The sequence below is a fragment of the Pipistrellus hanaki genome (assembly GCF_964339955.1).
Source record: "Pipistrellus hanaki genome assembly, chromosome: 5".
Taxonomy (NCBI): domain Eukaryota; kingdom Metazoa; phylum Chordata; class Mammalia; order Chiroptera; family Vespertilionidae; genus Pipistrellus; species Pipistrellus hanaki.
The window spans coordinates 53691391-53713192 of NC_140507.1; the positions used below are offsets into that span (position 1 = coordinate 53691391).

Consider the following 21802-nt stretch of genomic DNA (forward strand, 5'->3'; position numbering starts at 1 on the left):
AATAAATGAATAAATGAATGAATGAATAAATAAATAAATAAATAAATAAATAAATAAATAAATAAATAAATAAATCTACAAAAGCAGTCTAAGTGGAGCTGTGGAGAGCATCTTGGATATATCCTGTTCTGTTTACTTGTGTCTTTTGGTAGTTGAAAAGCCCAAGCTGCTGCATTTTAGAAGTGATTTCTATGCTGCTATGGGCGCATTCCACATTAAGATCCTTTTCAGAACAGGCTGTGTAGAGAGGCCTTACCAATGCACCATTATTAGGGAGGGTAAACGGGCATGGGATTAGAAATCCATCCTCTTGAGGTTAGGCCTTAACTGGTATTTTGGAGAGAGTATATATATATATATATATATATATATATATATATATATATATAACCCTCCCTCCTTCACCCTCCCTTTAAATACTCAGGAGAAATCCCAGGTGAACCAGTGTGATTGTTCTCATTTCAGAAACCAAGAGACTGATACATAGAAGGAAAGTAACGTGGGTAAAACCCCAACAGGGGAGAGTGAAGAAAGAAGTTGGTTACCAGTTTCAGGCTTTGGCTTTCCTAACTAGATAGGGTCTGCTGTCCCCTCTGGAAATGAACATGGGAAGGAGAGAATGTCTGTAAACTTCCAGAAGGAGTGGCTCTGAATAAAGAGTTTTGGGGAGGAACACCGAACACACAGACCCCATAGCTCTGTGGACTGGCGCCAGGATCCTGTTTTCCTCCGATCGCACGCACGGGCTGCAGGGTTTAGTCCTGGGCTTCGCCAGGAGGAGACTGGAGCTCACGGAGGCAGGAATGGCTTGGGAAATGACCCAAGAGTGAAGGATCTGGGAGTCAGGTAGCTGGATAACGCGCCTTTTGGTTTTATTGGTGACCCACTGTGTTCCTCTTCCTCTTCCAGCTCTGCCTGGAGCCGGAGCGCACACCGTGCCCGCTGCTGCTTTAGCATCGGAAGCCGCGCTGCCGGACCTGACTGGTCAGCAGTCACCTGTTGGTCTTGGGCTAAAAGGATCTGAACTCCCTTCGCCTCCGCGACCGCCCGTGTAGAGCTGCATCAGCGCCCGGCGTCCCAGCCCCGGAGCTGAGCGCCCAGGCGGACCCCGCGCGATCGTGCAGCGCTTTGCCGGGTGCGCTCAGGGCCAGCGCTCCACCTCTGCTCCCCCTGGGGTGGGGGTGGGGGTGGCGGAAGAGGGAGAGAGAGAGAGAGACCCTCTCCGCAGCCGGGTCTGGCCTCCCCCGCCTCCCCGCGCCCAGGACTTGTCCCTTTCCGGACCCGCGTCTGCAGGGGGGGGGGGGGGGGGGCGGGGAGGGGGCGGTGTCGCCCAGCCTTCCCGGCTTGTCTCTCGCGGAACTGAGGAGCCAGCTGATAGCAAGGCGAGGGGGTGGTGGACGGGAAAGGGGGTGGCAATGCTGCAAACTCCCCACGAAGAGCATCAAACTTGAGAGGCGCCCCGGGGAGAGGGAGTAGCAGCTGCAGGTGGCGGTGCGGGCGCGGGGCGGCGCGCTGGGCAGGGCCCCGCCGGGAGCGCTGCGGAGCCCGGGAGGCGGCGGAGACCCAGGGCGCAGTAGGCTACTCCATCGCCTGGGATACTTCCCATCCACGCCTCTCCCCAGCCGGACCTTCGCACCCACCTGTGTCTTCTTCTGCGCGGGAAGGGCTTCACAGCCCCCCCCCCCACCACCACCACCACTTCCTCCTCCGCAGCCTCCGCACCCCACCGCTCACCCCAGGGCTCTGGGCTGCAGACCTCCGTGCGGAGCCCCAGGAAGCAGCCAGCCTCCCGGCGACCTGAACCGAGGGGCGCCTGCCCTGCGAGGTCAGGACGTCAGGACAGACAAACAAACGGAACTGGACTTGCCTCCTGCCACACGTCTTGCTGGTGCTTCTAAGCAGAAAGAAACTTGACGGCCAGGTCAGTAAGTGTAAGTCCTAACCCTGATTCACCTTCTGGGAAGAAAATCCCACAAAGAAGCGCTCAGGTGCTAGGAAGGGGACCGAGAGTGTGTGTGTGTGTGTGTGTGTGTGTGTGTGTGTGTGGTGGTGGTGGTGGTGGTGGGGGTCCTCATGAGTGTAGGAATCTCCCCCCCTCATTTAGGTCAAAGGTGATAGCATCCCTAACTCCTATCTTTCCAAGATGCTTGGCCATTTCCTTGACCCTGCCTTCCAGAGTAGCAAGTTGTTCTTGTTCTTGCCTCTTCTTTTTAAAATGAAACCCCTATCCAAAAAAAAAAAAAAAAAAAAAAAAAGAAAGAAAGAAAAAAAAGGGGGGGGGAGAAGAGGTGTCCTATTGGATTCTGCAAAGCTGTTCAAGGACAAACACATTTATTTAGGCACTCACTGGTTTTCCATGTCGACTTCACCCACTGATAGGAGCCTATGGTGGACTGGTGGACGGAGGAGGAGAAGACAAAAGTAAAAGCCTTAAGAATTTTTATTTATTTATTTATTTACTTTTTTGCAAAAAGAACACATTAAAGTTAGTGACATGAAACAGACAGTGCTGTTTTCAAGGAAAAACCACAAACTCAATTGGAAGAGAGACATTGAAGCCCTTTAGCAAATGTTTTCAACTTTCTGCTTATTAGGCAAACAGCCATGACTTGTATGTAGCATTCTTGAATGTCCACTCCTCTCTCCCCTGGGACCAGCAAGTATAAGGCTCTTGGCATGATCTTTGGGCTTTTCCTTTGGGAAAAATTCCTGGAAGGTTTTGTGATTGATAAGATGTTAAGTTTTATCAAGGCCAACCTGTGACAATAAGCATACCATTGTTAAAAGTTCCACAAACTTAAATGTATAGTTAAAGCTTTGAATCTCCGAAGGAGGGTGGGTAGGGACTTGTAGCCATTTTCCTGTTCTATAAAGAAATATCACTATAGCAGAATTTTTGGGAGTCACTGTAAGGTAAATATTCAGTTTTCCTTAAGTGTCTCGAACTATGAGAAAGGTGTTATTTCAAGGAAAGGGTTTCCCCTTGTTTACTTCTCTCATAATTTTTGTGCTCCTGAGTTTTTAACCTGGCAGTTCTCTCTCTCATTTTCCTCTTCCGCTTTTCCAGAAGTGCGCTCATGAAGTAATACATTCCCAGGTGAGCGCTGACCTGGCTGACGTCCAGCACCCATATGCTAATAGCATGTAGATCATTAACTGTTCCTGCAGAGAAGCTTTAACTAAAGGCGCTTTGAAATAAAGAAAATGGGACTATCAAGCAAAAGAGGTTAATAAATAAAATGTGGCCCTAATATCCTTCTATCTCAGGCTCAGTCTCGATTTAGTTTGCTGCAAACGTCTAACTCAGACCTTTGGAGTCTCGTTAGCTCTGTTGAATTGTCAGGACTGATTAATCCACTCTGTAAAGACTCTCTTAGTCTAAGAGAAATGGCACAGCCTATCCAATATACACGCCAAGATTTGGCTGGTTAGTTTCTCTTTTCCCTCATTACTAAAGAGGGGAGGCAAATGCAAATGAGGACCTGTCCTTCTTGGAACAGTCTATTTAAAATTTATACAAAGAGAACTTGAATATATTACTAAAGTAAATATGTGAGTACATGGAAATCTCTCTCTGCATTATGGCTCCTGTGTGTGGTGTGTGTGTTGTGGTTTGTGTGTGTGTATGTATGTATGTGTGTGTGTGTGTTGTGATGTGTGTGTGTGTGTGTGTTGTGATGTGTATGTGTGTGTGTTGTGATGTGTGTGTGTGTGTGGGTGTGGGTGTGGGGTGTGTGTGTGGGGTGTGTGTGTGGGGTGTGTGGGTGTGTGTGTGTGTGTTGTGATGTGTGTGTGTGTGTGGTGTGTGTGTGGTGTGTGGTGTGTGTGTGGTGTGTGGTGTGTGTGTTTGTGTGTGTTAAGCCCTTGAGATAGAAAGTTTCCTTCTGAGTATACTGACTGCCAATGCTGTAATGTTCTAATCAGGGATTGGTTTAAAAGGGATCTTGGCATCTTGGGACAACTTTCTTGTGGAAGTGGTTACCTGGCCAAGAATAAGGAAATAATTAAAGGCTGGCATATCAGAACAAGGAGTTCTGTACAGGCAATTACAGTCAGTAAAGGAAAAGGATCAAAATTACTTGGTGTTTTGCTGCTCTCTGTTATTCAGCATGATTATGTTTTCCTTTAGCTTCATATTTGTTTTGCCAAAGTATCGAGCACCTTTAATGTGTTGGATGGTGTGCTAAGATTTTAACAAGGGGTGGGAATGATCCAGTTTCTGTCTCACAGAGATTGCTGTGTGGGTCAGTGGAAGGGAAACAACTGCAACGGGACACGTTGAGCTTTGGGGTTAGACGTGAGCACAGGTTGTTGGGGGAACTGAGAGGCTTCCCATTTCGGGGGGGGGGGTAGGGGGCAGAGAGACAAGAGAAAAGCTGATGTGCTGCTGGAACTGGAGTAGTTTAACACAACAGAAGTACAAGTATGTACTAGGATGTCAGGAAAGATGAAGCCAGAGGGGTCGGCAAGGATGAGTCCAAGGAAAGCTTGGAATGTATACAATGGCGTTGGGATTTTCTTCCTATGCCAGTGTTATCCATCTGCGATGCAGAACCGTTAGTGGGAGAGCGCTTCAATGAGAGCAGTAGGTCCAGGGAAACAGAAGCTATTTGATATGTAAAAGAGAAGGAATTACATGCAGCGAATTGGTTATATAAGCAATGAAAGCCAAACAGGATGTTGAGGCTGCCAGGGATTAGCAAGAGCAAGGAATCATTGCTACTTCCAGGAAGAGGGACAGGGGGAGGAGGCAGTGTGACTGAACCCCAGGGACCAGGGCCATCCACTGGGAACAGAATCACTGTGGGTCAGCCCTGCGCCAAGCAAAGCCATAGATGGGCTGCGAGGCTCTGTCAGAAGAGAGGGAGGGAGGAGAATACAGTGGCTTCTGCGTTCCTCGTGCCCTCTAATTACCTGCCAGGACTTCCGGTTGGCCATTCATTCCCATGAATCATGAGCCTGAAAGTGTAGCCTGTAGCAGTCAACCTCCAGAGGAAGGGTGGGAGATGGGGCTGGGGCACTGAGACCCCGCCAGCCACGGTCTGTGGGATGAATAAACATGACTCACAAATGTAGGTAGATGCTGTTATGATGAATACAAAATGAATTCATTAAATGAGGTTCTAAATTAATGATGGAAGCCTTTTTTCCCCCATTATGAATATATTCAACAGATACCACTACCATGATCTTGGGATCTGAGTGTTTTTATTGACCTGAAAGGGGAACTATTATTAAAAGCCAACATATTAAGAAATCTGGGGGCATAAGGGGAGTAATATGATCATGTTTGAATTTCAGAAACCCCATTTTACTACCTAGTAAAATGTCAGAGCCTAGAATAGAGGTCCTATCCTACTGCCCTTTTCCCCAACAGAAATTCTCCTTCCTGACATAAGTTTTTAAATGCTTGCTCGATGCAAGGATGGAGCTATGCTGAGCATTTAGTAGATGCTCAATTATATTTGTTAAGTGAATGAATGAATGAATGAGGAAGGAAAGAAGGAAGAAAGGAAGGAAGGGAGGGATATAAGATAGAAGACTATTAGAGTAATTATGGTAAGAGAGCAAAGGCAAAACGAATGTGGTAGCAATGATAAGAGGACCCCTGGGAAAGATATGTGAGAGACCAGTCTGAGGGTTTCTTAAATGTGGGGGCTAAAGGAGATGAAGAAGCCTAGAATGGTAACCTGCTTTTGGAGTTCACTTGGCTTAATGGATGGCGGGAGCAGTGGCTGAGGTTGGGCATGCAAAGAAAAAGCCTTGGATTGGGGGCTGCCATTGGGGAAGCAAAGTGTGAAAACCTTAATATTTAGGGGTTAGTGAGAGATGGAGTTCAGGTTTAGACATAGTTTTTGCATAGTTCCTATGTAGGATTCTGCTGTATGTCAGGTAAAATGTTTATTTTAGAACATGAAAAAAACAAAAACTAACTGCTTTGTACAGGCTATCTATTTCTAACCCCTACATTGGGTACAATGGGTAAGAAAGAGAATCTGCTCACTTTACCCTAAATATTTTAAACTCCCAAAGTTCAGGCACCAGGCCAAAGGTTTCAAAATTTCTTTTCTGTGTAGTTTGTTGCTATATTTATAAATTTAGAACAGTCAAGATATTGAAGGACACTTTATTTTTCTAATTTAAAATTAATTTGATGAATTAATAGAAATTATAAAATTAATTGATAAAGTTTCTAGAATCCATCTCATAAAATGGATTGAATCAGTTTAGTGGCATTCACATAGGAATTTCATTTATACATAGGTATTACATTTTACCATTGTAACATACATGTCAAGTAACTAATTTAATTCATCCATATTTAGACTTAGACAAAAAATAGACACATTCAAGGGTCTGCTTTATTAAAATATTTGACTATGTGCAATTTGAGATATCAGAGGACAGGCATTCTGAGCCCCCACCAAAATGAAACTAAGCCTTTTGTGATATTCCTTTTTCTCACCCTTGCATCATAGTTGTTCTTTTTGTTTTTGTTTTTAATTGTAGATTCTTGTTCCTGAAAATGGGCCCAATAGGTGCAGAGGCTGATGAGAACCAGACAGTGGAAGAAATGAAAGTGGAGCAGTACGGTCCAGGGCAAACCACTCCTAATGGTGAGCTGGCCCCTGACCCTAAGCCAGAGCTTCGAGACAGCACCACGCTGATTGAAGTGCAGATCATCCTCATATTGGCTTACTGCTTCATCATCTTGCTTGGGGTGATTGGCAACTCCTTGGTGATCCACGTGGTAATCAAATTCAAGAGCATGCAAACAGTAACCAACTTTTTCATTGCCAACCTGGCTGTGGCAGACCTTCTGGTGAACACCCTGTGCTTGCCATTCACTCTTACCTACACCTTAATGGGAGAGTGGAAAATGGGTCCTGTCCTGTGCCACCTGGTGCCCTATGCCCAGGGCCTGGCAGTACAAGTGTCCACCATCACCTTGACGGTAATTGCCCTGAACCGGCATCGTTGCATCGTCTATCACCTGGAGAGCAAGATCTCCAAGCGAATCAGCTTCCTGATTATTGGCTTGGCCTGGGGCATCAGTGCCCTGCTGGCAAGCCCCCTGGCCATCTTCCGCGAGTATTCACTGATTGAGATTATCCCTGACTTTTCGATTGTGGCCTGTACGGAGAAGTGGCCTGGTGAGAAGAGCTTGTATGGCACTGTCTACAGTCTTTCCTCCTTACTGATCCTGTATGTTTTGCCTCTGAGCATCATTTCTTTTTCCTACACTCGCATCTGGAGCAAACTGAAGAACCACGTCAGCCCTGGAGCTGCGAGTGATCACTACCATCAGCGACGGCAAAAGACCACCAAAATGCTGGTGTGCGTGGTGGTGGTGTTTGCGGTCAGCTGGTTGCCTCTCCATGCCTTCCAACTCGCTGTGGACATTGACAACCAAGTCCTGAACTTGAGGGAGTACAAGCTCATCTTCACCGTGCTCCACATCATTGCCATGTGCTCCACCTTTGCCAACCCCCTTTTCTACGGCTGGATGAACAGCAACTACAGAAAGGCTTTCCTCTCGGCCTTCCGCTGTGAGCCCAGGTTGGACACCATCCACTCGGAAGTATTTGTGTCATTCAAGGCTAAAAAGAACCTGGAAGTGAAAAGGAAATATGGCCCCAATGGCTCTTTCACAGAGGCAACCAATGTCTAAGGAAGCTGTGGTGTGAAAATGTGTGGATGAATTCTGACCAGAGCTATACATCTGGTTGGGGACGGCGCCCTGATTTCCCACTTTTAGGAAGAAAAAGAGCATCTGAATGGATGCTTTTTGGTGTCATTCACGGAAACCTCATTGGCAGAGCCAAGGTGAAAACACACCTGTTGGGAGACAGGACAGCAAAACATTTCACCTACAGTTGTATTGCCGGAAGGTGGAATAACGGACATTCTTGTGACAGTTTCCGGTTTCCTGTAGTGAAGGAAACCTGAACAAGGAACTGGCCTTACCAGCATTGCTAAAAGGTAGTGGCTCAATAAGCTGACTTTCAAATCACATTGGGGAGTAGGTTGGGGATGATGTTTAATTAACTGCTCTCCCCTCATCTGATGAAAGGATGACCAAACACCAATTTCCCTAGGGAACCACAGGCTCTCCTTTATTGTATTTAGTGTGTGTGTCTGTTTTAATGAATCTTCCTATAGATTAAACCCACTAGGAAATGCTACAGGTAAATGTTACTACCTAATAGTATGACTGCAAGGAAGTAAACTGAAATTTGCCGTATAATTAGTGTGTTGGAAAATGATGGGGGAAGTTCTTAATACTCAGCTGATTATGCTTAAAACCAAAGGCGCATTTAGTGGAAAGTTGCTTTGACTCAGAATCAAAGGTTGAAGTTCTCAGAATTATAGAAAGGTAAACCATCATTTGACTTCTCATTTAAGTTGTCCCTGCTTTCTATACATAGATACCATTTCGATAACCAAATAAGCATGCAACGTAATGCATTTAGTGATTTAATTAATAAATATTAATTATCATATCTTTTGAACATGTATTATTCCTATGTTGGAGCTGAGTTTGTCTTCACTAGAAATTAAACCAATTAGAAAATAATTTTGTGGTATTTAAAAAATTTTTGTGGTTATTTGTAAGCAATTTTTGCACAGGTACATAGCTCTAATGTGTTCATAGAACACTAGTGTTTTTTTTGAAATTCATTTTCAATGGACTCATTCATGACACAGTATAATTTCATCAAGATGGCACCCATCTGATAAGAATGCTAAAGACATTGGACTCATTCCATTTTGCAAATGTTCTGTTTGGACCAATTTCAACATAAATTATGCTTTTCTCAAAATAATTAGCTAAGTTATTTTGATAACATGAGTATATACCTAAAAATTGTACTTACACAACCAAAGATGCTTAAAACCCTATTATGTTCATGACAAATAATTGAGATGTTAAAATAATTATAATTCTTTGAATGCTGTTAAGGAAGTTTCATTGCAATCATATTTTTGTAAATAGAGTCCTTAAATTAAAAAAAAATTCCATGAGTAATATTACACTTAGTTACAAATATTAACTTTTTGAACTGGAAATTTTTATTTTATGAATATATTTAAAATTCATACTTTGGCTCTTTCTGAGCTACTTTCTTGCTAGAAATGAAAAACTGCTCTTGAAGAGGACAGCACTTTTGGAATACAGAAAAAGAATGAAAAATATAATTTAGATTAGGCGGAAGACTGATTTAAAAGTAAACAAAATACTGTGTCTGTAATATGTCATATAATTACAGATTTTTCTGTTGTACTTGACATATATGTCCAGAAAGAAGTTTTTTTGTTTTGTTTTGTTTTTTTCCTTTAAATAGCAATTACTTTGTATAAGATATATCAATAGAAAATTTAGAAAATTGTGGTTAAAAGTCTTTTTGAGAATTCTTGCACTGTAGAAAATGTGTATGCTACTGTATTACCAGTTGCACTTGTAAATTATTAGAATTTAATTAATGATCCAGTAAATATACATCACCTAATTAATTCTGCTAATTCAATAAAAACATTTTTTAAATATAGTGATTTTATCTGTTGAAATAAATAGAATCTGGAGAACTAGAGAGATTGAGTGATACTTTATATCAGTTCCTATTAAAGATGAGATTGTAAACCTTTCACATAGTTAAAAACAGGAATCTAATGGTGGCTTCTCAACAGTTAGTCTATTTCTCTTTCCGTTTTAAACATGAACCTGAGTCAGTGGACGCACTCTCACATCTGATGCCTGAATCTTTATTTTTATACCAGACCTCTCATCTGAACTTGGATTTGTATCAGCTGACCTGACATGTCCACACAGCTGTCTCGTTAGCAGATCAAATCCAGGATGTCTGAAACAGAACCTTCCATTGTGATGCACCTCCCAGCCTCCTCACTTTGCTTTCTTATATTTCCTGCCCCAGTCACTTCACTACTATCTTCCCAATTCCCCAAAGCCTTACACTTTAGAGTTACCCTTGACTCTATCCCTTTTTATCACACATGTCCAATTAATTCCCACAGTTCCTTCTAATTCCTAGATATTTCTTGAATCCATTCACTTTTCTCCATCTTTGTGGTACCTATCATAGTTCAGGCTGTGATTATCTCTCCAGACCACTGTTATCTCTCATCTGATTTAATGTAGCAACTTCCTAATTAGTATCTATATTTTGTCATTTTCCCATCCAATCCAACTTTTACCCACTAGCCAGAATGATTTTTCAAAAACTCAAACTTTATGCTATTTCATTGCCATCAGACAATTCTGGCAATCTTGATAATTGCCCAAATAATAATTTCTAGTTTCAACTTCATCCTCTCCGTACCTTGTTGGATTATTCAGAATTGCAAGATGTGGATAAACTATCTTGTTTACCTTTTCTATTATGAAGGCCAATGTGTTAAAGATATTCTCTAAACCTGAAGATATTAGGGGTGTTAACAGTACCTAGTTGAGATGAAATTTTGTTAAGTATGATTAGACATTTCTAGCATATATTTAGGTACCTATCGTTAAGCCTGAGTTGCTACATTAAAGTACTTTTTGAATGATATATAAATATCTTCAGCTTCTTCATGCTGAGATCCTCACTTTCATTCACACCAGAATTGCAATATTGTTTTCAATCCACCAGAAGCAAGTTATAAGATATTATGAACCAACCCATTTGCTTGAATAGCAACACCAATCAAAAATCCATTAACAAACTAATTAGTTTTGATTTATGCCAGATGTATAATTGATCATTTGAATGCTTAATATAGAACTTAAATGGAAATGCTGTGGAAGTCTGTAATGACAGAAATGGAAGGTGCTTTACAGCTCATTTTATGAAATTCATCCTAAAGTGCATTCTTTCAGCCCATTTATTTATATGGTATTGTAACTCTGATCTCAAAACCTATCCAGTCATAATAACCCTTTGTTCATTTTACTTCATGTACTGTACTGTTTTCTGCCTTCATCTGTTTCACTCTGAGACACACTCTGATTAAGATAAATACTTTCAGGAAATCAATTGTTCTAAGTCTCCCACCCTCCCTCTCACTATCCCTCCCTATCTTTCTCCCTCTCTTCCTCCCTCCCTGGTTATATTCTCAATTGTGCTGCTCTAGTAGCCAATAATGACATGTTTTTGTTTTTGTTTTGTTTGTTTGTTTTTTACTTTTCATATTTGCAATACCCTTCTAAAGACAAGAACATACATAGTTCTTTCACAAACAGCCCTTCCCAGGGCAGCCTCACCTCTGCTCCTGTTCCCCTGTCTTGCCCAGTGGTCCTAGGACAATGGCTTTGCAGCTTCCAGTGTGCCCTTTCCACTGGGCTTTGAAAACTCTGTCTGCAAAATCCTTCTGTTCTCTCTTTCTTTATTGGATTCCTACTTTTCCTTCGTATTTCAGTTGAATCATCACGTTCTTAAGGAAATTGTTTTGCTCTTGAACTAATGTATCTTCCCTGTTACATGCTTTCACAGTGTCATGTACTTTTCACAGTCATCATTTTAAACTTAGCTGTGAGGGTGACTGTGTCCCTCAGTAAACTAGGAATGTCTGAGAGTGTTAGCACTGTGCGCCTCTCCCGCCTGGCCTCTTTCAAAAAAGACGGACCATGTTTGCTTTTTTGCTTACTGGTTTATTTCTGAATTCTGAGCACATAGTGTCTGGCACACAATAGACCTCAATAAATATTTGTTAAATTAATTTCAACTGGGTAAATCTAATGGGTACCAATTTTAAAAATATATTACTGTAAAATCCTTAGCTACATTTTTATAACATTCACTTAATCTTTATAAAAAAGCATATCAATTAAGAGTTATCCAATTTTAAAGATGAAGATATGGAGACTTGGAGATGTTGAATAAATTCACCAAAGTGTCACAACTGATAGGAGAGCTAGACAGCTCTGACTCCAAAGCATGTGCCATTAACCAGTCTGACCTGTGATTTTACCAAGTTGTTCATTCACTGTCCCGTTTGTTTTCCCCTTCAGCCTAGATTGATTTATCTCTTTTAAAGGACTTTCACTTGAAAAATGTACTTGATTGACTCAAAACAATTTCCCTCATAGGTACATATTTTTTTTTTTCCAAAAGACACATATATCCTCTGCAAAAATCAGTGCTGTTTTGGGTTCTATGTGTGTTCAAATGTATACTTATATCTGTATATCTGTGTCTTTGATGGAATATTTAGAACATAAATGCCAGAAACTCATGAATGTTGATAGGATTTATTCTTTATCTATATGTAAAAGCCTAAGCAACCATTCAACCTGTGATGCACACTGACCACCGGGGGGAAGATGATCAGCACAAGAGCTGCCCCCTGGTGGTCAGTGTGCTCCACAGTGGGAGCACCACTCAGTTGACCAATGGGTGCCAGACATAGGGCTCATGGCTGGCCACCACTGCCTGGAGGCCGCAGTGGAGGGGCATCAAGCCTACTGAGTGGCAGTGGCAGGCATAGTCAGACCAGGATGAGTAGGAGCGGCAGGCAGAAGCTGCAGGCTGCATTAGACTACTGGTTTCACCCAATCCTCACAGGCCACACTGAGGGACCCCACCAGTGCAGGAATACATGCACTGCGCCTCTAGTCCCAATATAAATTCAAAAGAGGCAGAAAGGGATTTATTTTATGGTTTAGCCTTTATGTTGTAGATAAATCAATAGCAATGCTAAAAATTTCAAGCTACATAACCCTGTAGAAAAATATGTTTCATCTCCAATAATTTTCTAGTACTAGTTCATTACCAAAAAATGAGGTGTTCCACCCTCAATCTGTCTGTCGAGTGTTTAAAGCAAGAGAACACTAAAGTATAGGCTTACTAGTTTATATTCTTAATTTTAAGTTAACTAAAGCAATAAAATCCTCCCAGGCCACTTTATTTGGAAAATACCAATCTCAAAGCATTTTTAGAGACTGAGAAGTTAATTCCAAGCCATTCAGAGAATGGTGTGATTCCCACAAGCATGCTACCATGAGCCAAGCCCTCTTTTTTAGTCCATGGGAGCACAGCCACCTGTTGCAAAGAACTGGAGCCACCCCTAACTCCCTCACTCAATAGCAGTCAGAATACTTGTGGCTGAGGCTGGTTTCCCTACTGGGCTTGATGGTAGCACATGTTCAGCAAGGCCAGTAGTAATTAAGCTGTGTGAAGTCCTACTTCTCAGGCTAAGAGGTACAGGGGCTGCAAGTCATTTAAAACCCATTAGTGGGGGAAGTAGCAGCAAATAAACACTTGACTGCATTGGGCTCTGCTTGATATATTTTGGGGTGAATGAAGCCACAGGAGTACTGCATTAGCTCTAATGATAGGTCTTGGCTAAGTAACCTCGGTCTGCATTTGCCAAATGGTTAACTGCTCTTATAGTCATTTCATAAATGCTGAGTCACAAGGGGCACACTGAGTCCACCCCCTTTTGCTCTTTCATGCACACTCATAAATGTATGAGATTTTCTTACCATTGCTTCAGACTTGAAAAGGAGGAATTATCCTTTATGAAAATGCAATTTTTCTTTCAAGGGTGTGAGAAATGCTCCTGGGAGGACTTCTGACACCCTGAGCCAAGCTGACCACAGTCACTGCCCTGGGCCCACAGTCACTGCCCTGGACCCTTGGTGCCCACATAAAAGCCAAGGTGAAATAGTATCTTCATAAATGTAAGAGTGGTGTCACCTGCAATGGTCTCACTAAAATATAGTCTGTTTGCAGTTATATTCAAGTGTTCTGCTGTCCCCACTGCTTAAGTCACTTGTATTTGGAAAGGAGTCCTTTTGCAATGAGCATTAACCCTTTCAGCTCACGTAGATGGTTCTCTGTTCATTTGCAGACCTTGTAAAACGAGGATTAAATTCTCAGTAGACCTAAGGTAACCAAAGGCCCAGTTCCTCTCTTTTTCAGAAAATGGTTGTTTTTGTATTATTTTAAACTTCTCATGTTGAAGCCAAAGCACTTTAATCCTCCTAATGAGGATTGAGACACAAGTCTCCAGCTGGTGGCATGCTCTCAATCTTCCACCCTAACTAGGCCCAAGGCTAGGAAGGCTGGAGGCAGAGAACTAAGGTGAGAAATGGCTTTGCCAAGGACCTCTTCCTGTTTCTCACCAAGAACTATGCTTGAGCTTGGGCATGAATTAGTAACCATGTAATCTCAGGTGCTAAATACAGCAGATGGCAGCAAAGTATTTAGCACCTGAGATTAAATACCAGGACACAATCATTAATATTTTTAAGAGACTTTACTTAGAGTGATTTAAAAAAAATACACTGAAAAATAAACTACCTTTAAAATCATGTTATGAAACTTTTAAAATAACAAGCTTTTTATTTATATTAGAAAGTTAGAAATTTAGTAGTTTCATGAGACAATAAGTATTTTTTATAAATATTTTTAAAAGATTATATAAGCTGTTTACCTGCCAGTCCATTTCCTACTCCCAAACTCAGCCATGATCATTGTTAATAGTTAAGATTTTTTTCCATACTATTTTTCCTGTGCACATAAAAGTGTTCATTTACATGTGTTCAAGAAACGGAATGTATTTTTTTCATTTGAATATCCTGTAATATTAATCAACAGCCAAATTGTGCATAAGTCCATTGTGCATATTAAAAAAATTATTCATGTCCCTTTAGCTTCTTTTCAATTTTGATGAGAAGCCTTGAATAAATGTTGTGGAATACTTACTTATTCTGGATAAAATCCTAGGTATGGAGGAATTGAGTATGTGGACATTAACTATCTTTATACTTAATGCCAAAAATATCTTCCAGAAAAGTTTTTGCAACATACACTGCAATATACAGCATAAGAAAAGTTTTCGCCTAATAAGTGTAGCTTATTATTTAGCTACACTTATTCCCTCCGTGTAAAATGCAATTTTTTGGCGAAATTTTTCTTTTTCTTTGATCCTGTGCAAGTGTATTTATTGTCTTCTTTAAATATAATTTCATATATTGGTAAAAGTGAAAAACAAAATGTCAAATAGAAACATAAATTTGATTTTTAAATTTTTTTATTAGTTTTTAACAGAAAACATTAAAAATTAAAGGAAGGAGGGATTATTTAAATACAACTAGAAGATATTCTGTGGGTAAAATAAAAGTTTTCACATTTCCTGAATTATATAACAACTAGAGGCCCGGTGCACAGATTCACGCACCAGTGGGTCCCTTGATCTTGTCTGCAGGATTCGGGCTGATACCAGCTCTCTGACATCCCCAAAGAGGTCACAGATTATGAGAGGGCAGTTCTCAGGTGATGCACCACAGAATCAGACACCCTTCTCTCTGGTTCTGGGTGTGTTACCCAAAAACTGCAGCTGCCAAGTCACCACAGCTCAGCAGCTCCTGCATTGAGTGTCTACCCCCTGGTGGTCACTGTACATCACAGCTATCAACCAGATGGTCGAATGGTCAGATGATCACTTAGGCTTTTATATATATATAGATTATTTCTAGCATTGGGAAGAAACTAATACAGTTCTCTTAAGGAAATCCATTAGGTCACAGGAACTAAAAATAACATAAATCAAAGTTCTTTGTGTTGAAAACAGGCTATTATAAATGTTAACACATTACTAAATATTTTTTGTAACTTCAATGGCATTACATTTGCCACTCATGAGTTCAATTATCTACATTTTATATATATGTACTATAGTCAAAGTTAGAGTAAACTTTAATAAAAACTTTGTGACTTGAGTTTCTTAGCCTTAAAATAAACTTGGAATTTCTGATGCATTTCTTTTTTTTTTTTTTTTTTTTTTTTTTATAAATCTTTATTGTTCAGATTATTACAAATGTGTTCCTCTTCTCCCCCCGCCCCCTCCCCCCCAATTGCTCCCCTCCACCAGGTTCCCACCTCACCCTCTGTCCTTTCCCCATCCTCCATTGTCCTCATCCATAGGTGCATAGTTTTGGTTCAGTCTCTTTCCACACCCCCACTCCCCTTTTCCCTGAGAATCGTCAGTCCACTCCCCTTCCACACCTCTGATTCTATTATATTCACCAGTTAATATTGTTCATCAGATTTTTTAATTCCCTTGGTTTTTAGATTCACTTGTTGATAGTTACATATTTGTTGTTCATAATTTTTATCTTTATCTTCTTCCTCTTCCTAAATAACCCCCTTAAGAAATTCATATCATTCTGGTTTGGAGGTGATGAACTCTTTTAGCTTTTTTTATTTTATTTGTGAAGCTCTTTATCTGGCCTTCAATTCTGAGTGATAGCTTTGCTGGGTAGAGTATTTTTGGCTGTAGGTTCTTGCTATTCATCACCTTGAATATTTCTTGCCATTCCCGTCTGGCCTGTATGGTTTCTGTTGATAAATCAGCTGACAATCGTATGGGTACTCCTTTATAGGTAACTACCTTCTTTGCTCTTGCTGATTTTAATATTCTCTCTTTGTCTTTTGCTCTTGGAATTTTAATTATGATGTGTCTTGGTGTGGTCCTCCTTGGATTCCTTTTGATTGGGGTTCTGCAGGCTTCCTGGACCTGTAAGTCTATTTCTTTCCCCAGGTGGGGGAAGTTTTCTGTCACTATTTCTTCCAGTATTCTTTCGGTATTTTGCTCTCTCTCTTCTTCTGGGATCCCCATAATTCTGATGTTGGTTCGCTTGAAATTGTCCCAGAGGTTTCTTACACTATCTTCAACTTTCTGAATTCTCTTATCTTTTTGCTTATGCAGAGGAGTGTCCTCTGGCTCTTTGTGTTTTGAATCTTTGTCTTGATTCTTGAGAACTTCCAGTCTGTTTTTAGGACTCTATGTAATATTTTTTATTTCAGACAATGTTTTCTTCATTTCTAATTGATCCCTTATTATTTCTAGTTGCTCCCTTTTCATATTTTCATAGGTCTCATTTATTTTATCGGCCTTTTTTAGGATACTCTTGAATAATCTTATAACTGTAGTTTTGAACTCAATGTCCAATCTTTTCTTTTCCTCCATCTCCTTCCTTTGTGTCCTGCCTCTTGTCTGCATTTTAGTTGTTTCCCTGATTTGATGGAGTAGTTTTGCGTGCTAGGTGTTCTGGTAAAGCCCAGTAGCACAGCCTTCCCAGTTACCTGCGGTGGACAGTCTTGGTGTAGCCCTTTGTGGGCTGTGTGTGCAGTCTTGTTGTTAAGCCTTGCTTATTGTTGGTATCACTGGGAAGCGTTGATCTCCAAGCCAATTGGCTGTGAGGATCAGCAGTGTCTCAGGTAGGAGAGCTTCTGTACTCCACTTGGATGGGGCGGGGTCTTGGGGTGGTGCAGACAATTTTTGGTTCCCTGTCAGTCTCTCCTTAGAAAAGTCCTGTTCGCAGTGAGTTTCAGAAGATTGGTTGCAGGCACGCGCACCTCTTTGGTAAAGGCACAAACAAGCTTTGGATTCTGGCCAGTCCCTCCTTAGAGAAAGCCAGCCTCTGGGTGAGCTTCTGTGCTCAGCTTGGATGGGGTGGAGTCTTGGGTTGGTGCAGACAAGCTTTGTTTTCCCTTTGGCTCCTCCCCAAGTCCTGAAGTAATGGCCTCTGGCTTCACACACCTCCGAGAGATCTCTGCCCACTGCCTGACAGTCTGGCTTCTCCCTGACTGGGGCCGTCTATCAGAACAATAGGGTGATTCTGTTTTCCTCTCGAACAAGAAAGCCAGTTGCGAGTTAGCTGTCCACCCTCTCAGCGCTCCGGGAGTAAGCCAGCAGCTAACTCAGCTGGGCCCTCCCTCTTCTTGCGCCAGGAGTAAGCCAGCGCCTTTTCGCACGCACAGTTCTCTGTACCTCCACAGTTCCTGAGGTAGTGTGCCTTCCCTCTCCTTCCCAGATGGCAGTCTCCTCTCAGCTATCCATCCGGTGCTTCAGGGCAATGCCTCCCCTGTTTTCCAGTTCTAAATTCAAATTTGTTGTGGTAGGCTGCATTCGGGTGTCTACCCTATGCCGCCATCTTGGTTTCCTAACTCTGTGTTTTGTGCATTTATTTCTTAACCTGGCTTTAAATGTCAACTTTTCATTTCTTAACAGCATGTTCATGCAACTCCTAGTCATCATGGCTTTTTTTCTCTTTTGGAGAATGTATAAAGAATGTTCCCAGTAAAGTCTAATACAAACATTTTTTTTCTGCATTATATATTACAGTCTCTTTTTTCCTTCTATAATTGAAGGCCACAAAATTTTTCTTTTCTTTTTTATTTTTCTGAGATTATTTTAATTTTTATATTTAACTAAATTTTTATTTTAAAAAGCCAATATTATATATTTTAGATAAAGATATTTTTCCTATTAATTACAAGTGAATCTGGTTTGTTTCTGTTTTTCTTAATCACTTTGTTTTAAATTTTAGAGTGATATGTGTATGGGGTTGGTAGGTGTTAGATAAAACTCAGTGATGTATGTTAAGTTATAGATAGTACAAACTTTGTAATTTTTTTAGAGCACTTATATTGCAAGTTTGAACTCACATTTTCAAAGATGACAGCACATCTGTTCACAACATGGTTTACTGAATATTTTAAGCCCACTGTTGAGAAATAAAGATTCCTTTCAAAATATGACTGCTCATTGACGATGCACTTGGTTACCAAGAACTCTGATGGAGATGGACAAGACTAATGTTATTTCTGTGCCTGCTAACATAGCATCCACTTTAAAGTCTTATTGTTTAAGAAATACATTTTAAACCTTTATTATTGGGAGTATTACAGCTGTCTCCCCTTTTTTCCCCATTGTCCCCTTCCATCAGATTCCCACCTGGCCCCAGGCCTTCACTACCCTGTTGTTTGTGTCCATAGGCAATGCATATATGAATATAATATCTTTGGTTAATCTCTTCCCATCTCTCTTCCCCCCCTTTTCTCTGAGATTCATCCGTCCATTCCATGTTTTCTCACGCCTCTGGTTCTATTTTATTCATCAGTTTATTTTGTTCATTAGATTCCACATAGAAGTGAGATCATGTGGTGTTTGTCTTTCTCTGACTGGCTTATTTCATTTAGCCTAATAATCTCCAGGTCCCTTCATGCTACCTCAAAGGATAATAGATCCTCCTTCTTCTCCTTCTCCTTTTCCTTCTCCTTCTCCCCCTCCTTCTTCTCCTTCTCCTTCTCCTTCTCCTTCTCCTTTTCTCCTTCTCCTTCTTCCTCTTCCTCTTCCTCCCCCTCCTCCTCCTCCTCCTCCTCCTCCTCCTCCTCCCCTTCTTCTTCTTCTTCTTCTTCTTCTTCTTCTTCTTCTTCTTCTTCTTCTTCTTCTTCTTCTTCTTCTTCTTCTTCTTCTTCTTTCTTCTCCTTCTCCTTCTCCTCCTTCTCCTCCTTCTCCTCCTTCTCCTCCTCCTTCTCCTCCTCCTTCTCCTCCTCCTTCTCCTCCTCCTTCTCCTCCTCCTTCTCCTTCTCCTTCTCCTTCTCCTTCTCCTTCTCCTTCTCCTTCTCCTTCTCCTTCTCCTTCTCCTTCTCCTTCTCCTTCTCCTTCTCCTTCTCCTTCTCCTTCTCCTTCTCCTTCTCCTTCTCCTTCTCCTTCTCCTTCTCCTTCTCCTTCTCCTTCTCCTTCTCCTTCTCCTTCTCCTTCTCCTTCTCCTTCTTCTTCTTCTTCTTCTTCTTCTTCTTCTTCTTCTTCTTCTTCTTCTTCTTCTTCTTCTTCTTCTTCTTCTTCTTCTCCTTCCAGCTGCGTAGTACTCCATTGTATAAATATACCACAGATTTTTTTTTTTTTTAATCCATTCCTCTACTGATGGGCACTTGAGCTGTTTCCAGATCTTCACTATTGTAAATAGCACTGCTATGATCATAGGAGCACATATATTGTTTTCTGGTTGGTGTTTTGGGATTCTCTATGATATATTCCTAGAAGTGGGATCACTGGGTTAAATGGCAGTTTGACTTTTTTTGAGGAAACTCCACACTGTTTCCCATAGTGGCTTTATCCACAGTAGACTTCTTTTAAAAGTTGAAATCAATCCTCTCAAATTCTACCACTACTTTATCAACTAAGTTTATGTAATATTCTAAGGTTGTTGTAATTTCAACAATCTTAATAGCACCTTCACCAGGAGTAGCTTCTTTATCTCAATAAACTACTTTCTTTGCTCATTCATGAGAAGCAAGTCCTCATCTATCAAAGTTTTATCATAATATTTCAGCAATTCAGTCACATCTTCAGTTCCAATTTTAGTTTTCTTGCTATTTCCACCACACCTGCAGTTATTTCCTCCCCTGATTCTGAAACCCCTCAAAGTCACCCTCGAATGCTGAAATCAACTTCTTCTGCTAACTCCTTTAATGTTGAAATGTGGAAAATCACTAAGAAATACATTTTTTAAGGCTATAAGCTGCCACAGATAGTGACTCCTTTGATGGATCTGGGCAAAGTCAATGGAAACTTCTTGGAAGTAATTACGCATTGTAGATGCCATTAAAAGCATTTATAATTTATGAGAAGAGGTGTCCCAGCCAGTTCCCCAAGCCTCAGTGGGGTGAGAGAGGTGTCTCTCACTGAGCAGAGGTGGTACATCCTTCAGGTTAGAGCAGCTTCCCCCTCGTCCACTCCTCATCCCCATCCTTCCCACCAAAGCTCCCAGTGGATTGGCAAATATAGCTCCCAGGGAGCTGAGAAGATGGATAGGAGAGGGGGAAATTGAGCCACCATGGTCCACCTCCTCTTTCTTGCCCCCCTCCAATTTGCCCCTATAGGCATGGAAAGACAAACCTTGTGTGGAGGGTTGTCTTTCAATAGATCTAGATGCAGTGAGGGAGGTGCTCTGCCCCAGAGAAAACCCGACCCAGAAACATATTGTCTACAATGATTTAGCACTAGGTTCCTAGGAATATGTGTTGTGTGATGAACAGAGGGCATGGGGTGTATGTGGCTCTCTTTCCAGCTGGCCCCATTTCCAGACTGAGGGGCCCTTGGCATCAAACCCCTATCCAACCCCCTGCAGGGAACTAGCTATGGAGCCAACCCAGGCTTCAACAGTCCAGTCCAGAGTCCCTAACTGGCCCTAATTAGTCAGGTTCAATGAGCTGCTGCTGCTGCTCTACCAGCTGCCCTTCAAGCTACCACAGAGCTATCTGAACTTGCTTTCTTGACTTTCTGTTCCAGCAGGTTTTAGCCAGTGTTCTTGGAATCACTTTGGCTGGTCACATCTAATACATCCCCCATGGCCAGTAGAGGATTTCCCCATACATGGTGATTTCAGCTTCTTGAGAGCCTTCTTTCTAGCCCCTGACCCGGATATGAAACCAGTGGTATATATGTCAGGTATATATGTTCCCTCCCTGGCATTGTTCCAGTATTCTGAATATTTAGTCACAGAGGTCATAATCCTGAAAATCTGTCCTGAAAATCTGTCCATGGATCTCTTTCTCTGGAATCCCAGTCTGGAGTACACATAGCTACTCTTTCTTTTGGGTAGAGCTCACACTTGAAAATATCTTTTGGCTAGAACCTGAAGCAGATCACCTGACTCAGTGCCACAGGCCTGCTGATGGTCTTTGGAGAATGTCTGAGGAAAGTGGCAAAAAGTGGCAATGTTTACAGATGGTTGCAATTTCAACCAAATGGTGCAGAATGGAAAAATCAAAAGTCCAAAGTCTGGTGACAAGTGGAGTGTATGCCTGATTCTAGCATCCTTTGGTTGGTTTTACTAGAGTTTAGAATAAGGTGACCAGACGTCCCGCTTTTGGTGGAATAGTCCCAATTTTTAACAATTTGTCCCACGTCAAGAGAATCGGGACTTTTTTAAAACGCCGTGGAACGCAGGACGGGGGGCAAATTGTTAAAAATTGGGACTGTCCCACCGAAAGCGGGACATCTGGTCACC

General features: G+C 41.6%; 1 protein-coding gene across 3 annotated transcripts; it reads left to right on the plus strand.

The window, feature by feature from the left end:
- The first annotated feature begins 782 nt into the window (after window positions 1-782).
- NPY2R (neuropeptide Y receptor Y2) lies at window positions 783-9587 on the plus strand. Of its 3 annotated transcripts, XM_084883921.1 has the most exons (3): window positions 783-1135; window positions 1714-1921; window positions 6511-9587. In XM_084883921.1, the coding sequence occupies exon 3, from the start codon at window positions 6527-6529 to the stop codon at window positions 7670-7672; it is 1146 nt and encodes a 381-aa protein (XP_084740047.1). In that variant the 5' UTR covers window positions 783-1135; window positions 1714-1921; window positions 6511-6526; the 3' UTR covers window positions 7673-9587. The 3 variants fall into 3 exon arrangements, with proteins under 3 accessions (XP_084740047.1, XP_084740048.1, XP_084740046.1); XM_084883922.1 differs by lacking the exon at window positions 783-1135 and having other exon boundaries at window positions 1337-1931; XM_084883920.1 differs by lacking the exon at window positions 783-1135 and having other exon boundaries at window positions 1337-1921.
- Window positions 9588-21802: the final 12215 nt, after the last annotated feature.